This window comes from Rattus norvegicus, chromosome 5, assembly GCF_036323735.1.
Source record: "Rattus norvegicus strain BN/NHsdMcwi chromosome 5, GRCr8, whole genome shotgun sequence".
Taxonomy (NCBI): Eukaryota; Metazoa; Chordata; class Mammalia; order Rodentia; family Muridae; genus Rattus; species Rattus norvegicus.
Genome location: NC_086023.1, coordinates 143,604,837 through 143,625,114, shown reverse-complemented (window position 1 = coordinate 143,625,114; position 20,278 = coordinate 143,604,837). Strand labels below are relative to the sequence as shown.

The following is a 20,278-nucleotide window of genomic DNA, read 5'->3' as shown; positions in this document are numbered from 1 at the left end:
GTCTCAGCTGGAGACCCTCACACCTATTTCTTACCTAGCAATACTTAAAGTGGTCCTGCTTAAAAACCCACTGACAACGGACCAAGTGAACCTGTGAACGCAGACTCAACGCATGCAGCCCAGAAATGGCATACCTCGTTTTCTGTCCACCTCTGTCCATTCATCTATATGAAGCATACAAAAAGAAAACACCAGTTCATGAAGCAAGAACATTAGTCGCATGGAGGCTTTACAAATACTACATCTGGCCGATCGAGTTTTCTCTTTTATATTTGAATTAAATGACTTATGTGCATGTTCCACCTTCAACTGGAAGTTTACAAAGATTAAGAGTTGTAAAAGATAGATAAATGACTAATGAAAAAAATTAGTGTAAGAGGAAGCTTCTCCCATGTGATAAAAACATACATTATGCCAGGTGTGGTGGTCTTTAATCCCAGTACTTGGGAGGCAGAGGCAGGTGGATCTCTGTGAGTTCCAGGCCAGCCTAGTCTACAGTCAGACACTGTTTCAAAAAATATATATATATACACACACACACAGGCTTTTAATATTAGCTTCCCAATGAAGAAAAATCCCAAGAACAGATAGAAAAGGACTTTCCTTTTGTACAGTCTGATCCTCTGCTCACCCCCATCCCAGAGCTGGGGCCCTGTGCTTTTTAGTAGGCAAGCGTGTACCACTGATCTCTCCCCTAATCCCTGAAGATCAACTTTTGTCCTTTCTCCTTTCTTTGGTAGGAATAGTTCAGTGTACAGGCTCCTTCTACTTCCTCTCTCCTAGTCCTTCCAATAAAGAGATCCACACACATCTGCCTGTGGAAAACACTTCACAATCAATGGTGTTTTGGGAAATACTTGTCACTATATGGTTTGGAAACGATCTCTGAAGTACACTGAAATTATGCATGCTTTCACCACACACTGGCATAGGCTCAACATACAATACAAACAGCTCTTCTGAAGCTAGTGGGTACCACTGCAAGGACAAACTCCCCCTGGAAGAACCCCCTCCCAGCCCCTCCCAACCCCACCCCAGGGATAGCTGGGCCTTGTGGCACAGGACTGTAATTCTAGTGACACAGGATGCTGAGGCAGATGAAAAGTTTGAGATCTAACTGGCTCTACAGAGTGAATTCAAGGCAACCTAGTGAGATGCTCGTTCTAAACGTGGCCAGTTAGAGGCAGCTCAATGACAGAGAGCCTAGTGTGTATGAGGCTTTAAGTCCAGTTCCCTGTACTCCTCATGGGGGTAGCGTGGTAAAGTCATAGGCTTTTGGAGAGGGGGTAGAGAAGCAGGTCCTGTCTGGCTTTCCTAGAGCAGTTATTTGAGTTTTGGGTCCTGTGTCAACATCTACTGTTTCCCTGTGGTGTTAGCATCACGGGCTTGCACATATTTAGAGATGGGGAGTTTTCATTCTCTTGAAGGTGTGTCTGACCCTCCTTGGATGGCTGCGGATAAAACGGAATAGAAAACACCAGGAAGCACAGTCACTCCAGTCCGTAATGGCACTCGGCGCCAGCAGAGGGCTCTAGAGAGCGGCTGGCTCCTCCCCTACTTTCCTCTTTAAAATGCCAGACCAGGTATTCTCCAGATGACTTGTTTGTGACCATCCAGCTTGTTACGCTTTGCATGAGATGTGGGCCCAGGGGTTCTGGGGTTGGCTGTTAAATCAGAACCAGAACAGAACCCCACTGCTATTTACTCCTTCAGTATTACACATCTCAGGGAAACAAAACAAAACAAAAAACAAGAGAACAAACAAAACAAAAAACCAGAAAGGTCACTTCACAGTCGCACGCTTTGTGTCTCAGGTTCCTCTCCTATAATGAGGAAGGTAAACAAGACGCAGGAGGGTTTTATGATGCTAGAAGTGGGGGCGGGGCAGAAGCGGCTTCTATTGCCCACCCTGCTGCTTAAAATGTGGGACAACTCTCACAAGCAGTAGGCAACTCTCACAAGCTGCCCCACTAAGAGCTCACTTCCTTTCTGTTCAACACTAAACTCTGGTTGCATTGTGGGAGAAACGGCAATGTCTGTACTGGCCTTTTGGGAACAAGGAAGGCCTCCAGGAGACCAATTAGTTGTGTAAGATAATGAAAACAGCTTCAAGAAATACCATTTCCTTCAAAACGTCCACGAGGGTTTTAGAGGCCTGTGTCCAGCCATCTGCCACAATGGTTCTGGCTCCAGCTGCAGCCACACCAACTGTTAACACCATGATAGACCAACGCTTAACTTTTTAAAATTTTATGCCATCTTGTTTTCTTTCTCTTCTACAAGGCCCCACTGGTCTACTATTTCATTTCTTTTAGAAACTAGGTGGGGGACTGGAGAGATGGCTCAGTGGTTAAGAGCACTGACTGCTCTTCCAGAGGTGCCAAGTTCAAATCCCAGCAACCACATGGTGGCTCACAACCATCTGTAATGGGATCTGATGCCCTCTTCTGGTGTGTCTGACAGCTACAGTGTACTGATGCATAAAATAAATGAACAAATCTGTAAAAAAAAAAAAAAAAAAAAAAAAAAGAGGGGGCTGGGGATTTAGCTCAGTGGTAGAGGGCTTACCTAGGAAGCGCAAGGTCCTGGGTTCGGTCCCCAGCTCCGAAAAAAAAGAACAAAAAAAAAAAAAAAAAAAAAGAAAGAAAGAAACCAGGTGGATATATGCGTGTGTGTGCATGTGTGTTTGTGTGTATGTGCATTTCAAAGTCTTCCTTGTCTTCCTGTCAACCAAACTCCACAAAATTCCCAGACAGTCCCTTCAGATGAGGCGGCCCAGTGCAGCAGCACTTAAGGACGTGCTGGGTAGGAGTGGGAGATATGGAGTCTCAAGGCCTGGAGTGTCAAGTCACTTACTCCTCCCACCAGCTCTGCACCCTGGGCAAAGCAGCTTCCGTTCGTCTTGTAAAACTGGGTGGCGGTGTTATCTATATGGGAGAAGAGCTGAGGCGAGGGCATCATCGTTTGGTTTTGTTCTTTTTCTTTCCTTTTGTTTTGTTTGTTTGTTTGTTTGTTTTTCTTTTCAGGACAAGGTTTCTCTGTGTAGCCCTAGCTGTCCTGGAACTCAGTCTGTAGACCAGGCTGGCTTCAAACTCACAGAGATCCACCTGCCTCTGCCTCTTGAGTGCTGGGGTTAAAGGCGTGTCTACCACTGCCTAGCCATCACTGGGTTTAAGTGAAGTAGTGATACAATTGAGAAACTGTTTCAGTAGTCATGAGTGGTGGCTTCTGCCTACAACCGTAGCACCTGGGAGGCTGAGGGGAGACATCTGTTGTGGATTCCAGTTTAATCCCTGTTACTCAATGAGTTTTGGAACAGCTACAGTGCGAACCTTGTTTCAACAAAGCAAAACAAGTATTGAACTGTTGTCATTATAGAGCTGGGTCTTGAGTTTTAGAATCAGTTGTGAATTGCACTCACTTCCAGGGACTGCACAGATAGGCTCGATCCTGTCTCCCCAGAATCTCACATGGTGTGACATCTGCCCAAAACCACAGAATGAGTGAGTGGATGAAAAGGAATCATTTTATGAGACTTCATAAAACAGAGTCTAGGTAAACCAGAAAGACTATCACTCTGAACATTTTCTGGTATAGTAGCACACAACTGTAATGCTGAGGTGGTGGGGAAAGGGGGATCAGAGTTCAGGCCAGCCTTTGCCACATGAGAGCCAATCTCAGAAAAAAACAAAATAGTGGTCGTTCATGTAAGAAAAGATAATATGTATATGTTGTACTTTTGAGACAAGGTCTCATTATGTGGTGCTGGCTGGCCTGGAATTTACTAGATAACCAGGCTGGCCTAAAACTTACAAGGTAGACCAGGCTGGCCTGGAACTTGCAGGGGTCCTCTTGTCTTAGCCCCCAAGTGCCTGGTTTAACAACTACAGCTTGGCTTTTACATTTTTATTTTTAGTTATGTATATGTGTCTGGGTATGTGCATGTTCTGGGAGGCCAGAGGAGGGTGTTGGATTCCCTGGCATTGAATTGCAGGTGGTTGCAAGTTTCCCAGAGGATGCTGGGAATGGAAAACGGACCCTATGAATGTGCAGTAAGTGCTCCTAACTGCAGTGACGGCTTTCTCCAGCCTGGGACTCCTGACCCCTCCTCATACTCAGAGTCTTGCCCAGACCGCCTCTTGAAAGGCAACGTCAACTACTAATTGTGTGAACGTGAAACACACATTACAGCTTTGCTCTCAGGTGTGTATTCTCACCATTTTATAGAGAAACAGGCGTACAGGGGTTGTCACACCTCAAGATTGTGCAGCTAGCTAAATGTGGGGCCTAGACCTGTATGCCTTTACAGACAATGTAAATAACGTAAATTGCTAATTCACATTGTCTTCCAAGATGCAGGCCACCTAGAGAAATGGAGCCTGCCCCTCCGTTAGGACCATTAGCCTGAGTGGAATCATGTCACACAGGCAGCAAGACACAAAGAAGCCTCCTGAGGAAGGAATGCAGCGGCATGTGACACTGGCAAGTTGCTCAGCAGCCCTTCACTGAGCACTGATTCATTGTGACCTGGGTGCTGAGTGCTGGATGCTGAAGTACAAACACGTGTAAGACAAACAGTGGGGAGACTGCACACACAAACAACTGAGTATCAACCTGCCAGCCATGTGGTGAGGCAGGGGGAGGCTCCTGAAGGACCAGGACTAAGGACGAGAACTCGAAGTCAATGGTACAGGAGATCGGGAAGAGGATGGAGTCGGGAAGGACATAGGTTAAAGATCTACACATACACTTTGGTGTGAGTAGGACTCAGAGGGCCCCAACGTGTCCTGCCTAGGACTTGGTCTCCACTTAGACAGGAGAGGAAGGTTGACTGCAGGTTTTAAGGAGAGAGGTACTAGACATACTTGCATTTTGTAAAGTCCTCTGGTGTCAAAGCTCAAAGTGAATGGAAAGAAGGGGTTCTGGGAGTTCTCTTGTTTTGTCTATGCATGAACACAAAATCAGACACAATATCAGGACATGCATGTTTAACATCAATTGAGGGCACATGAGCTGTTTGGGGGAAACTGTGTTTTCATTAGTGTTCAATTGTCCTTCATATAAACCTTTACTCCTCTGCCTAGAAGTACAATAGTTCATACTTAAGCCCAGCAAACTTGGTGAACACAGTTGTTTGCCGAGAAGTAAGAAAAACTGGCAGCGTGTTCGGGGTGGTTGCTTCTCTCTAAATTACACGTGGTATACTTTTGCAGCTTACAAGCTTCCCAATAGTCTTTTCACAATTCCCTTCCGACACTTGCAAAATCAAGAGGTATGTTTTTGTTCTTATCTATGCTATTTTACGACCCTACATTTCTAGGAATGGCTTCTGAAATGAGCATGACTAGGCTTTAGCGTACGTAGGACAGAGACACGGGCGAATCCACATCCGTCTCGTGGGGGTTAACGGATGGTTATACCTGCCAAAAGTATATTGATTGCCAGCTGGGAACTACTTTTGGAAATAGACGAATTTCCAGAGACCAGGGAGTCGAGCACTTTAAGTATGTCCAATGTATTAGGTTTCTCCGTGGGGAAATGCTCTTTTGGAGAATTTGACTCCCGAGGGCTTCAAACTGCATGGGCTATGCATCTTTTGGGAAAGGTACCCGGCTGTTAAAGCGAAGTGCGCAGAGGCGTTGGTGTGGCTACGGGAATGCGAGGAAGGGGGCCAGGTGCCCGTCTGCCTGTAGGTATGAGTATGAGGGAGGAGGTTGGGGTGTGCTAGGCTGCGGTTCTGGAGGGGGACGTTTGGTGCGTTGATGAGGCGGGTAGATCAAGGCTGCGGGGGCCTCTTACCTTTGCGGGCCTTGTCTCCCGGGATGTTCTGGGCCCTCAGTCGCTGGTCTAGGACGTAAAGCATCTCCCCACCTAAGTTCAAGAAGAGCAGCGGCAGAGTCCGCACCGACATGGTGCTTGAGGCCCGCAGGGCAGGTGAATGAAGAGCCCCAGGGTTTCGGAATTTAGCTGCCTGGAGGCCCCTCCGCGTCCATAGCCCGGTTGCTGGGGCAACGCCGCGGAACAGAAAGGCGAACCAATCATATGGTGGATTGATAGGAGGTGCTCCGAAGAACAGCGCTTATTGGGTTAGGTGACAAAGACCGCTCCAGGGGATTGGTCCGAACGGAGGTGCTCTACGTTGGCCTCCGGGGAGCGCTGGTTTTGAGTTTTCTAGTCTAGCTTCCTAGTCGCCGGGAGCCTTCCAGCCAGCTGCAGGAATCCACTGCGGCACAGCCAGGGCCAACTTTTTGCACCGGCGAACAAGGAAAGTCAGCTTCAGAGTCTTCGGAGCCGCTCGCCCTGTCTAGAGTCCCGGTCCACATTGCCTGCTGTGCTGCCCCGGGCAGATTTGGGAGCCACCTCCCAGGGACCCTCAGAGGAACCAGTGAGGTCACGGCAAGCGCCATAAAGGCACTCTGAATTATATATCATTTATCTCCTTTCTAAACTCTCCTGGAAGCGATATCACGCCGGATTTACTACTCAGTGTGGCAACCCGGCCCGGCCCTCACCTTCGGCTGGTCCTTTTCAGATGATTCTTGTAGATTTCAGTGTTTCTCCAGCCTCAGCAATCTTGAGACTTGAGCTTTGGAATCCACATCCACCTCCCTGGGTCCTATTAATAATCAGCCACTTATTTATTTTCCTTGCAGAATCTTCACATTTCTTAATTAATTCCCCTTTCTGTATTCCCACGTTCCTTTGTATCACTGCTCTGATGCAGTAGGACTAAATTTCAAAAGGCACTACTTAAAAAACAGCACATCCTTTAGTGCCGTCCATCCTGCTTCTGGCATCCTCCTCATCACACCTTCTAGCTTTCTTTCTTTCTTTTTTAAAAAAGATTTATTTATTTATTTAATGCATATGAATACACTGTAGCTGTCTTCAGACACACCAGAAGAGGGCATCAGATCCCATTACAGATGGTTGAGCCACCATGTGGTTGCTGGGAATTGAACTCAGGACCTCTGGAAGAGCAGTCAGTGCTCTTAACTACTGAGCCATCTCTCCAGCCCCTTTCCTCCTTTTAAGAGCCAAACTTTTTAAAACTGTCTAGTACAACTTGAGCTTTTTGTTTTGGTTTTTGAAACAGAGTTTCTCTGTGTAGTCCTGGAACTCGCTGTGTAGACCAGGTTGGCCACAAACTCAGTGATCACCTGCCTCTGGCTCTGGGAGTTTTGGGATCCTGGTACAACTTGAGCTTCTTTTTTTTTTTTTCTTTTTTTTCCGGAGCTGGGGACTGAACCCAGGGCCTTGCGCTTGCTAGGCAAGCGCTCTACCGCTGAGCTAAATCCCCAACTCACAACTTGAGCTTCTTAACACCTCAACTCCACCTGTAATAAACATCTTTACCCTCGGGGGGGGGGTGGGGGGGAGGCTTATGCATTTTGTTACTGCTTAGCTCCCTTAAGTACCTAAAGTTTTGGCAAAACAGACCCCCTTTCTCTTTTCCCTCTGGGTAGTGTCAGATTGTATATATGGTCTTTAGAATCAAGACAGCTAGAAGCAAGTTGTGGCAGCACATGCCTTTGAGCCCAGCACTTTGTAAGCAGAATCCAGCCTGGTCTACATAGCAGGTAGGGCAGCCAAGACAGGGACCCTGTCTTAAAAAAACAAAAACCCCAAACCAGGGAGAGCTAGGTTTGAACCCTAATCAGCTTGCAAAGTTGGACATGTTGTCTGCCGGTCTGTGTGCCAGAGGCTGGGAGGGCTCAAGCGAAGAGGAAAAGGGGCAAGCAGGGAGGAAAAAGTGTCTCTGCCACTTCTGCTGTTGCCACTGCCCCAGCAGCCGCTGTTGCTGCAAGGTGCTGCACTGGATGTGCTGAGCAGAGCTAGGCTGAGTAAACTGAGGGTGGGGCTAGCCAGGCAGCACGAGGGTTCTCTTCCCAGGCAGTGTGTTATGGTTCTTGTGACAGATGCTCTCGGATGACAGAGTAGCTCGCACCTTTACTCCTTCTGGCTAGGATCCTCTATACAGTTTGGGGGCGGGTTGGGTCTGACAGCAGGTGCTTCCTGTTGGCTTAGTCAGAGATGTTCGGAATGCCTCATCTGCATGTGGAGGGCTTAGTCAGAGATGTTCGGAATGCCTCATCTGCATGTGGAGGGCTTAGTCAGAGATGTTCGGAATGCCTCATCTGCATGTGGAGGCTTAGTCAGAGATGTTCGGAATGCCTCATCTGCATGTGGAGGGCTTGGGGCACTGCCCCTACATGACACGGGGCCTGGTACCAGAAGCAGAAGCTCCTACAGTTCCTTCAGGGTCCCTGGGGCTTCAAGCCTTAGCTCGACCACACCAGGCTTCCTCTCACCGTCCACTGCCCCACAGCTGTCTAAGTTTTCCCAGTCTGTTTTCAATAGAAAGACAGTTAGGCTGGGCAGTGGTGGCAGAAGTCTTTAATCTCAGCACTTGGAAGGCAGAGGCGGGTGGATTTTTGAGTTCCAGACCAGTCTGGTCTACAGAGTTCCAGGACAGCCAGAACTATACAGATGAACACTGTCTGGAACTCCCTTACCCTCCCCTCTCCCCCCAAAAAAGAGAGAGACAGCTAGCTTGAGGAATGGATTTAGGTGTCAAGCAATATTAAAGTGCCCAAGGCAGCATTTAAAACAGTGCCTTTCCTGCAGGCCTGATCCACTCCTGTGGCTTTTTCTCCTTACTCCCTAGTCCCCTGAAAGGCTGGCACCTGGACCTGTAGCACAGGACCTCCAAGTCCAGTTGAGGCCCATTTCATTAGGACCTTCCTCAGTGTTCTTGGAGGCAATAACCAAACAGTTCAACTTCACTTTTGAGTCTTCCTGCCCACTCACCTCCTCCTCCATCTCAGGGGGGCCCTCAGAAATGATTTTCCCATCCTGACATGATCCATTTTTCTTTTTATATTCCTTTCCTCGGCAATTAAAGTTTTAGAGAAAGGGTATCATATAGTCTAGACCAGCCTCAAACTAGCCATGCAAACAAAGATAGCCTTGAAATGACATTCCTGTCTGTAACTTGCTGGGGCCAGTCATTCAAACACAAAAGCTCAGTATCCATGGCAATCACACACCAGGCCTCAGTTACCCTAACAGCTCCCAGACTGCTCTGTTCAGGTCTCAGCCCTCATCTTCCACAGGCTCTTTGGTAGCATGTTAACATAGCTTTCTCTTTGTGGGGTCTCCCTTCTCAGAATGAGGCCCAGAGTTCTTCCTTCAGTATGATGAACTGATCCCCGCCCCCCAAGATAGGGTTTCTCTGTGTAGCCCTTGGCTGTCCTGGAATTTACTCTGTAGACCAGGCTGGCCTCGAATTCAAGAGATCTGCCTGCCTCTGAGTACTGGGATTAAAAGTGTGCACCACCACTGCGTGGCAAACTGAATGTTTCTGTGCCCGAGTCCCATTCATAGACTGAAGCCCTAACGCAAAGTTACAGTATTTGAGTCCCACTGTCCCTGAATGTATGCCTTTAGATTTCTTTCCCTTTTAACTTGCAGTTCCTTATGCCTAGATGCTGTTTCTCTCTGCCAGTGAACTCCTCCTCATCCTTTAGGGCTGCCCAGTAGACAGCTCCTACGGCTGCCAGCATTACCTCTCGGAAACATACCCCGTATTGTTTCTGTGACTGCGTCCTCTGGGAAGATGGCAGGGACTCTGCCTCTGAAATCCCTGGGCCAAATGAAAAATAAACTCTTCTTTCTCAGGCTAAAAAGAAGGCCATCTTCTGCCATTCTTCAAGGGAATAGACTTTATTAGTTTTCTTTGGTCTTCTCTGGTAGGGCATTTGAAGGGTTCTCTGGCACCCTTTCTCTTTTTTCTTTTTTGGCAGCAGCTGCAGCAGCTTTTAAAGCCATTCTTTGCTTCTTCAGCTTTTGTACCTCTTGGAAAACCTGGTGGTTGAAAGGGTAGAAAAAGACTGTAATTGTATGCAAAGCTCGGATTTGGAGCAGCTCTGGGACAACTACATGGACACCTCATCTTTTCTGCATGTGCTGGTGACCTGAGCCAGTTCTAGACCTTGGTCAGACACAGACCACTTCTCTCTTCTACTCTTGCACCTCAGTCCAGGGAGGCTGACCGAAGCGACCAACCATATCAATTCGTACCTGAATGCACAGAGCCTTCTTGGCCAGGAAGCGGCGGTGAACCCTTTGGAAATGCAGAGGGGGTAAGGCGTACTCCACCCCCAGCTCCTTGCAGGTCTTTTCGAAGACGTCATAGTTGGTCTGACGGAGGAGTCTGAGAAACTTTTTCCTCTGGTCGATGCTCATCAGCAGATGGCGTTTGTGGACTTTGTCCTATAGAAGAAGCTACATTCTATTATTTGTCATTTTGAGACAAGGACTCACTTTGTGAGGCCAGGCTACATACATACATACATACATACATACATTTACTTATTTATTAAATGTATGTGAGTACACTGACGCTGTCTTCAGACACACCAGAAGAGGGCATCGGATCCCATTACAGATGGTTGTGAGCCACCATGTGGTTGCTGGGAATTGAACTCAGGACCTCTGGAAGAGCAGTCAGTGCTCTTAACCACTGAGCCATCTCTCCAGCCTCCCCATACTTACTCTTAATTTCAATATTTTGTAATTATTAACTTGCTTCCCATTAATGATATGTGGCCATTTCATCATTTCATTGAAATGTCCCTACAATCTTATGCAAACATTACTACAGTTCTGCAGGAGATACTGTCATTGTTCCCAGTTTACAGACAGGAAAATAAAGTTTAGAGAACATATTTGCCTGCCATAGGTCTTTAGACTGCTGACCCTGAGAGCAAGCCTTGAATCTGCGTCTACTGACTGCTGACTGCAAATCAGTCTCCCCAGTACCATGTGTCCGCTCAGTCTCCAGCACTTAGGAGAATGTAGGCCTGAGTAGGAAGAAAGAGCCTTGTCCTCTGTTCAGGCCCTGCTCCATGAGGGGCTCTGCAATGGAGCTGGCATTCTACATCTCAAATGAGCAAAACTAACTTCCAAAGAGCAATGTTCAACCAGCTCCTGGGAATGCTAAAGGCTAGATCAGTCTGTGTTCACAACTGCATACTCGTACTTATAAAAACAAAACAGGGCTGGAGAGATGGCTCAGCGGTTAAGAGCACTGACTGCTCTTCCAGAGGTCCTGAGTTCAATTCCTAGCAACCACATGGTAGCTCACAGCCATCTGTAATGAGATCTGGTGCCCTCTTCTGGCCTGCAGTCACATATGCAGGCAGAATGCTGTACATAAAATAAATAAATCTTAAAAAAAAGACACTGTTTATTAAAAATAAATAAATAAATAAAAACAAAACGAAACAAAAAGCAACAACAAGAACCCTAGAAGTACCTGGGTATGATAGCACATGCCCTATAATTTAGATCTCAGGCGGCTGAAGTGAAAGGATGGAGAGTTCAGAATCAGCCTGTGCAGCACAGGGACCAAAACACCAGCGAGCTCGTATTTCTAGCAGCTCTGTGCTGCCCAGCTGAGCAGTGACACAGTGGTTAGGAATATGGGCCCCCAAAAAAATACAAAAATTAAAAAAAAAACAAAATAAAAAAAAATACAAAAAAAAATACAAAAATTAAAAAAAAAACAAAATAAAAAAAAAGGAATATGGGCCCCTTGGCAAGACTGCCTTATTTTATGTGTCAGGCATCACTCCCTAGCAGTGTCCCTTGAGGAATAATGTCACTTCATGGCGAGAGTGCTCCTCTGAAAGATTATAAAGAAACAGTTCTAAAGGTTATAAGAGACACCAACACTGCGAAGAGTCTAGAGATGCTAGGCTTAATTCTTGTAATCCTTACAGTCCTGTGGCAGGACTCTACAGATGTTGAAAACAAGTGCTCACACACCAGGCCTAAAGTCACCGTGACTTTAAGTAGAAGTGACAGAGCTATTATCCATGCATTTAAAAACTATCAAGCACCCACTGTGTGTCAGGCAGTGAGCATGCTCTACAGTTTACTAAGCACCCACTGTGTGTCAGGCAGTGAGCATGCTCTACAGTTTGTTTTCTTGACCACTGATGGCAACCAGCAGAGTCTGTAAGGCTCCTTTTGTTCCTCTAGAGGCAAGAGGGGAGTGTTTTCCTATAGGGTTGAGGGTAGCCTCTCTGGTGTCACAGTCACTAGCTTCCCCAAGCCCCACCTCCTTGCTATTGTGGTTTAGCTCTGAGTCAAGCCTGGGGTTTACCTTTCGATGTTTCTGCATGTGTTCTTCATAATTGCGGATCTTGACAGTCAAGGCAACAACTGAAACCACAAACCACAGAGGATGAGAGTGGGGCATAGAGGAAGGGAGGGCCCAGGCCCACCTCGTGTTTTAAGAACCAAAGGAATAACAATCAGCGGTGCTTCCGTATAGCTCTAAATCCCAAAGCACTCAGAACTGCAAGACCTCAAAACACTGTGGCTCATCTTTCTACTAGAAAAGCAAGGGGTTGGGGATTTAGCTCAGTGGTAGAGCGCTTGCCTAGCAACTGCAAGGCCCTGGGTTTGGTCCCCAGCTCTGAAAAAAAGAAAAAGAAAAAAAAAAAAAAAAAAAAGAAAAGCAAGCTCAAGAAAAGGAAACACTTCATTCCATAGAGGTCATTATCTATCATAGCAAGTAGCACTGTGTGTGTGTGTGTGTGTGTGTGCGTGTGTGTGTGTGTGTTGGGGTGATGGTGGAGAAGGTGGTTGACATAGTCTCATTATGGGGCCTGGTTTGACCTAAAACTTGCTATGTAGCCCACACTTTGATCAGCTTGCCTTTCTTCCTGTACCTAGAATTATGGGTGTGAACCCCTGGGCCTGGCTGGTAAACAGCACTCTCAATGGCAAAACTGTCGTCCTAGTTTCTGGCCTTGTGATATAATGTTTTCATCTGCAAAGCTGATGCCTGAGAACCATGCACTTCAGTTACAAAAATAATGGAGACACTGGCAGAGAGATCTCTGTGTGGTATTGACATAGCAAGTTTTCAGGCCAGCGGGGACTACATAGTGAAACAGTGTCTAAAACAGTGGTTCTCAACCCTGTGGGTCAAAACCCTTCCGGAGGTCACATATCATAATTACGTTGTAATTCATAACAGTAGCAAAATTACAGTTATGAAGTAGCAACGAAATAATTTTGTGGTTGGGGTCACTACAATATGAAGACTATATTAAAGGGTCACAGAATTAGGACGGTTGAAAACCACTGGTCTCAAAGGAAACAAACACCCTAAAAACAATAACAAAAACCAAAAAAAATAAATAAAACCCTCAAATGTTTTAACTAAGCTTATGAGTTTGTGTAGAGCTGGGCTGCATTCGTAGCTACCCTGGGGCAGCCTGCAGGTCTCAGGTTGAAGACACTTGCAAGAGCATCAAATTCAGGAACTCTACCATGCCATACGGTCAGTGATTCACTGCTGTACTAGAGGTCCCAGCAATCGTTGAGCTAAAACACTAAAACTTTCAAGAAAACACAGAAGGTGGCTCAGTGGGTACAGGTACAAATCTGACACCTGAGTTCAATCCTAGGAATCTATGGTGGAAGGATGGATAGAAGGATGGAAGGCGGACATCTAAAATTGTCCTGTCTGGCACACATGCACATGCATTACACATCATATCCTTCCACATACAGTAATAAATAATAATAATAATAATAATAATGTTAACTGTTAAAATGCTACTCTTTTTCTTTCTGTGTTTCCATTATTAAGGTTACAGAATTAAAACTTTTCACTTATAGGACTGGAGAGACTTTTCACTTATAGGCACAGGGTTAAGATGCTCTTCAGGAGGACCCAAGTTCCATTCCCAGCAGATGGTGGCTCACAACTATGTGTAACTCCAGTTCACGGGGTCTGAAGCCCTTTTCTGACTTCCACTGGCACTAGGCATAGGCACTGGCACTCCCCTTCCCAAGCCACATCAAGAGCCTAGGCTAGGTACCAACTAGGCATAGTGCACAGACATACACATTAACGAAGTTTTTAAAAAGGGATGGAGGCTCAAAGACAGAGGAGGTAATACCAGCTGTAATGTAGGCTGACGGCAGCGGGGAAGAAACCCTGCAGACACTGCGTAGGCCACCAAGTCACTGCCCTGCTACCCCCTGGTTCCATGCAAGAGGTAGGCTGTCACTCATATCTAGTGAGGGCTCCTGCTAACTCCAGCCAGAACCAAAACAGGAACCTGGAAATGTTCCATGCTTGCGGGCATGACAGCACTCCACAGATGTGAGTCTCACTGTTAGCCTCATTTTTTTTTTTTTTTTTTTTTTTTGGTTCTTTTTTTCGGAGCTGGGGACCGAACCCAGGGCCTTGCGCTTGCTAGGCAAGCGCTCTACCACTGAGCTAAATCCCCAACCCCTAGCCTCATTTTTGTTTCCAAGGAGTATATACATTGTCGAGCTTCTCAGTCTCACCACAAAGTAGGAAATAGAACTTCAGCCCTGTCCCCAGCTAGCTCCATCTTCAGACTCTGCTCTGGAAGCAGCGACTCCAGAGAAGACAGATGCCCTGTTTGCCTTCACACAGAGCAATGGGCAGAACTCGGCTGTCCACTCTAGCATCACTGGACTTGGGATCCAGAGTCCCAGCATGCCTCTCCCCTTCCCAAGCCACATCAAGAGCCTAGGCTACGAACCAGCTAGCAGACTCCTATGCACCCCCACTACCAAGAGCCCCTGGACCAACTTCGAGCCTCCAAGGTTCTGTAATCCTCAGGGTTTTCCGCAATCTTGTTCATCAATTGTTCTCGCTTGATTTTTAACTTCTCTTTCTGTTGGAGACAGAAATTGGAGAGAAATCTGAATAGGGAAAGTCCTCTAAAGACCAAACTTCCTGACTGGGAGGCTATAGTTACTAGTCTAAGCCCAGAAAAATTGGGGCCAGAGTTTACTGTAGCCTTGGCCAAAAACATGGCTATCTGTAGCCTTGTGAGCCCAAGGCTAGAGCTGAAGTTAAGAAAACTAGTTTGCTGGCTGAATGTTTAAGATGTACTTGCTCATTCATGTACACATCTGTGTGGTCTGAATGAGAATGGCCCCTATAGGTTCTTTTTTTTTTTTTTTTTTAATTTATTTATTTTTTGGTTTTTTTTTTTTTTTTTTCCGGAGCTGGGGACCGAACCCAGGGCCTTGCGCTTCCTAGGTAAGCGCTCTACCACTGAGCTAAATCCCCAGCCCGCCCCTATAGGTTCTTATATTTGAATACTGGATCATCAGGGAGTGACACTACTTGAGAGGGTTAGAAGGCGTGGCCTTGTTGGAGGAAGTGTAGCACTAGGGTGGGCTTTGACCTTTCAAAAGCCCAAGGCAGCCCCAGTGTCTCTCCTTGCCCATGGATCATATGGAGTTCTCAGCTACTGCTCCAGTGTGTGCCTGCATGCTGGCATGACTGCACCACGATGATACTGGGCTGAACTAATGGAATTGCAAGTAAGCCTCCCATTAAATGCTTTCTTTCATCAGGGTTGCCTTAGTCATGGTGCCTCTTCACAGAGACAATAACAAAAAAGACTAAGACATCTTTACTGAGCATCAGCTGTTTGTCAGACGTCAGAAGCATAATGGAGAAGCAAAACCCTCTTGTTGGGGCTTGGTTTGCATAGAGAATGACTGCAGGATAAATGTTCTGACTGGGAAAGCCTGGGACGGAGGAATGGAGTTCCCAGAGAGAAGACTTAGGGCGACACAGGTACACACTCACCCTGCTGGCCATTTCCAAAGACAGGATTCTTTTCACAACATCATCAACCCTGCAAAAAAAAACCAGAGCAATGAGACAAGATGGGAAGAGGAAGAAATGTTTTTTCTATGAGAGTTTATGTGTAGAGATTATATTCATAGGCACACAGGTACCTGTGGAGGCCAGGAGAGGGTGGACGAACCCCTAGAGCTCTGGGTTAAGGTAATTTTGAGCTGTCTGGGACGGGAACAAAACTGGCATCCTCTGGATGAGCAGCAACACTAACTACTGAGCCACCTAGCCTGTCCATGCGTTTTTCACAGTAGTTTGAAGGGGAAGAATGGCAGACTGAGACCTCGTAAAGGGCGTGGTGGTGCTGCTGGAGAGAGGGCTCAATAGTTAAGAGCACTGTTTTGCAGTTTTCAGCCCCTAAAGTGACTTGTAACTCCAGTTCCAGGGGACCCAATGACCTCTTCAGCCCACTGTAAGCACCGGGTACTCATGTGGTGCACAAACATACACATAAATAAGTCTAAAAAGACTTGAGACAAAAACCAGAGAATGAAGAGCGGGGATGGTCAGATGTATAAAGGTGCTTTGTGTGTAAGTCTGCCCACGGGAACCATAAAGCTATAAAGGAGTAATGACATTACAAAGTTGTCCTCTGATTTCCACACGTCGGCTTCATGGGACCCTGCCCAGTCATGCACACATACACAGTAATAAATACAAATTAAAGAAAAGGTAGGGACTGGGAAAATGGCTCAGTGGTTGTAAACACTCGTTCTTGCAGAGGGCCAGAGTTTGGTTCCCAGGGAGCACTCATATCTGTGGGCACTCATGCCTATGGGCACATAATGATACACACGTGCACATAAATAAAAATTAATTGTTAAGAACATTTAAATTGCAAGAGCAAATGACAGTTACTTCTACAAGAAATGCAGCTCTGGTCTGTTGGGCTGAAGACAGCCAGACAACTGGGGCTATTTACTTGAATGTTCGGGTCTCATCTCAGGGAAAGTAAAGGAAGGATTTCCACCTCATACAGACACAGGCAGACTGCATAGTAAAGAAGGTTGGAGCCAGCCCAGCTTTCACTGTACAGAGGCTAAGCAGAAGGACTTGGCTTTGGTGTCTCCCAGCTCTGGATTCTAGTCCTAGCTCTGTGTAAGACAGAGCATTTATACAAATAGGACACAATCTCTTCTTTTACAGGGCTTTTGTGAAGTCAAGAGAGGAGAGATTTCTACCAAGACCAGCGGAGCATGTTAGTTCTTGGCATCCATGGTTGTGAGTTCTTCACTAGGAGTACCAGAAACAAAAGGGGAGCTGAGCTCTATGAGCACCAAGTACCCCAGCTGCGCCCATTACACCTGTAGCCCACCTGTGCCCATCACACCTGCAGCCCACCTGCACCCATCGCACTTGCAGCCCACCCGTGCCCATCACACCTGCGGCCCTCACCAATGCTCACCACATCCAGGGATCCACCTAATCGAGCATCAAATACAACAGGCCGAGTCTTTAAGTCACCTCTTTTCTACTCCCTGCCCATCCTCCCAGGAACTCTTATACCCACAGCTAGGTTTCTTTCCGCTTACTTCTCCATGTTGGGGATGATGTTCTTGTATTCTTTGATGAACGTGGAAGAGGCTGGTTCATCATCTTGCTTGGCTTGGACTGTCAAATACAGGGATGGAAAACACTCAGTGTTAACTCCCATTCTCCCAGGCTCCACTCTTCCTACTCACTTTCCAAATCTGTGGGAAGTACCCAGGGTCTCAACAAGGCAATGGACACATCGAAGCTCAGTTTCTCTTCTGCAAACCTTGTGGGCACCTGCTTCTATATTGCATGCTACAAACAGGGGGCCTTTCCCAAGATATGCACTGTGCCTGCAACACAAACCCACTTGGCTCTAGTTATCAGATTCCTCACTGGGATAAGCTCTCCTGTGGACAGGAGTGAGCTTGGCTTCATTTGAACTCAGTGCCCTATCCTGGTCCATAGTCGAGCCTAGAATAAGCACTTAACAAAGCTTACTGGTTTGTTATTACATGAATGAAATAAAGAGTTTGAGGGAATGCGGCTAGTTTTAAGGGAATGCCAGGATCCAGTACATATCACTAAAAGTGCAGCTATTGTGTGTGCATTCCTACTGTGTCACTTGGAAGTGAGGTTGAAGCCTGGAGTCCAAACCTAGTCCAGCGCCACCAAGATGATCTATCTTCTCGACTCTGTTTAGCCAGACTGTTTTGCCACTGTGCAAAGGACACTAGTAGCAATAAAGACTATTATATCACAGTTTATTGTGCACAGGGTTAAGGGTGCTTTTCATACGCTGCCATGATTGACTCCTAATAACTGTTCCAATGGATCCTTTGACACTCATTTCAGCGCTGGTTCACAAAAAGCAGCTTGCCTCAAATAATATTTGCTTGTTAGAGGGCCCTAAGGCATACTAACTTAGGATGAGAAACTACATCCTTCATCTCAGAATAGCAGATAAAAAGTGTTACATTCCTAGAACACAATGCTTCCTAGTGTTGCCAGTCAAACACTCACTCACTGGGTCCAGCCAAGCTGGACTGGGTTGGACCCCAGGCTTCGATCTCACTTCTAAAGGACACTGTAGAAACGCCCACACCAAAGCTGAGCTTTTGGTGATCTGTGATGTCAAATGAATGAGTGCTTTACTCCTACCTTCTCGTGCACCCCATAAACATACGCTTTATATAACGTGAATGTAGGGTGTCTTTTGGCCCGCTCCTTTGCGCACCACTTCTGTCCCCTTGTTCACCCCAAGCCCTCCAGGCAGTCTCTCTTTTACCTCAAGTATCAACCTCGTACCTGGTTTCTGGACGGCGTATGCACGCGCGGCATTCAGGAGACCTATGCAGAACAGAAATAGCTGAGACTCATTTCCTTACACAGCCCCGCATAACCCTTATACCACGGACTGCGTGCCCCTGCGCCTTATTTCCCTATCTCACTCCTTTCGTCACTCCTTTCCTAGCCATCACCCTTTCTTTCCCATCCTGTCACTGCCTTCCTCCGGTCTCCCGGTGCCTGGATCCTCCATCTTCGCCCAGCTCCCATGGGACCCAGCTCGGTGGCTCACTAGGAGTCTGTAGGCCGCAGCGTGCGGAGGGCAGACTGGCGCTGCTTCTGGCCCTCAGCGCAGGGACTGGGGCCTGTGTCACCGCCTGGACACGAACGGAGCTCAGCGCGCGCCACGCGGCCCGCAGCATGGTGACTTCTGACTCCGCGGGCCGGCGCCGCCACTGTCTGCTCCGCGGTGGCTCTAGGTTACACGGGCGCAGCCATGATGGTTCAGGCTCGACCAATCGAGGTGAGAGCTCGACAAGAGCAGCCGAGGGCTAAGCGAATGGATTGGCTCCGGAGTGTTGAGAAGCTGGGGTGGAATCCAGGGATTTGGCCTGGTGTGACGCCCGTTTCTATGCTTACAGACCTGGAGCACTGTGTGAACTCTAAAAAGTCACCCATTGACCTTGCATCCGGCCTAAATCACTTCCTAAAGTTTCTTGTGTTCTTGACTTGGTCTGTGGTTCCCAGCCCGTTGGTCAAGACAAATTGGTGGTGGGGTAGGGGTGGGTGGTGGTGGTGGTAGTGTGGTTGTTGAACGACCCTTTCATAGGGGTCGCACATCAGATATCTTGCATATCAGATATTTACATTATAATTCATAATAGCAAAATTGCAGTTATCAACTAGCAACAAAAATAGTTTTATTAGGGGTTGGGGATTTAGCTCAGTGGTAGAGCGCTTGCCTAGGAAGCGCAAGGCCCTGGGTTCGGTCCCCAGCTCCGAAAAAAAGAACCAAAAAAAAAAAAATAGTTTTATTAGGGGTCTCCACAACATGAAGAACTGTATTAAAGTGTCTCTGCATAAGAAGGTTGAGAAGGTCCTAGTTATTTTAGGGCTTCTGTGGGATTGGCCATACCCTCTCTAGAGGCTAATATTCTTTCTTGGCTCTCCTCCAGGACCAGGGCCCTGTAAGAACCCCCAGGTTCCAGCCTTCTTTTGTTGGCTTTGTATCCCAGTGACTAAGGATGAAGATTTTGGAAGGGTGCTAAGCCATTACTATGAGACCCTGTGGGCAAAGTCTACCTTTCTGGGCTGCAGTGTATTCAAAACATCAAATGAGAATGGTAGTAGTGTCTTTTACATTGTTCAGCCTATAGACCGAGGCAGCTGTATACGAAACACGTGTTTAAATAGTCAGGAGTCAGTACTTAGCTGTGATAAGAGTGAAATGAGGGATGTAAGGACAAATATAAAGAAAAAGTGTGTGTGTGTGTGTGTGTGTGTGTGTGTGTGTGTGTATGTGTAAAAGTGTCAAGGAAAGAACATATTGTCCCAAGCCTGAGACCAGGGCCAGAGGAAAGTAGACATGGAGATAGGCAAGGCTTTTCTGAAAAGATCTCCAATAGCACAGGGCATAATCCTGACAAATGTGGTTGCATGGAGTTAAAGTGACGTTGGGCAACCGGAGATGTAGTTTGGTTAGCAGACTCCCTACCTAGAGAGCACAGCCCTGGGTTGGATTCCCAGTGGTACATAAATGTTGGGTGTAGTGGTATATGCTTTTGATCCCAGGACTTTGGAATC

At 46.9% G+C, this 20,278-nt stretch overlaps 2 protein-coding genes across 3 annotated transcripts in view; both read right to left on the bottom strand.

The window, feature by feature from the left end:
* Nucleotides 1-6,929, bottom strand: part of Oscp1 (organic solute carrier partner 1) — a 31,580-nt gene extending 24,651 nt beyond the window's left edge. The window contains exons 1-2 of one of the 2 annotated variants that reach the window (XM_017593508.3): nucleotides 5,800-6,929; nucleotides 135-164 (exon numbers count right to left, since the gene is read on the bottom strand). In XM_017593508.3, the coding sequence (XP_017448997.1) occupies nucleotides 135-164; nucleotides 5,800-5,911 (142 nt within the window). In that variant the 5' untranslated portion in view covers nucleotides 5,912-6,929. The remainder of the gene's footprint in view (nucleotides 1-134; nucleotides 165-5,799) is intronic. The other variant, NM_001029923.1, reaches the window with a different exon arrangement.
* Nucleotides 6,930-8,380: 1,451 nt separating this feature from the next.
* On the bottom strand, nucleotides 8,381-18,974 carry Mrps15 (mitochondrial ribosomal protein S15). Its single transcript, NM_001007653.1, has 8 exons — nucleotides 18,768-18,974; nucleotides 18,497-18,538; nucleotides 17,248-17,326; nucleotides 15,665-15,713; nucleotides 14,651-14,735; nucleotides 12,173-12,231; nucleotides 10,084-10,275; nucleotides 8,381-9,867 (listed from the first exon to the last, which is right to left on the bottom strand). Exons 1-8 carry the CDS (start codon nucleotides 18,895-18,897, stop codon nucleotides 9,730-9,732), a joined length of 774 nt encoding a protein of 257 aa, NP_001007654.1. The 5' UTR covers nucleotides 18,898-18,974; the 3' UTR covers nucleotides 8,381-9,729.
* Nucleotides 18,975-20,278: the final 1,304 nt, after the last annotated feature.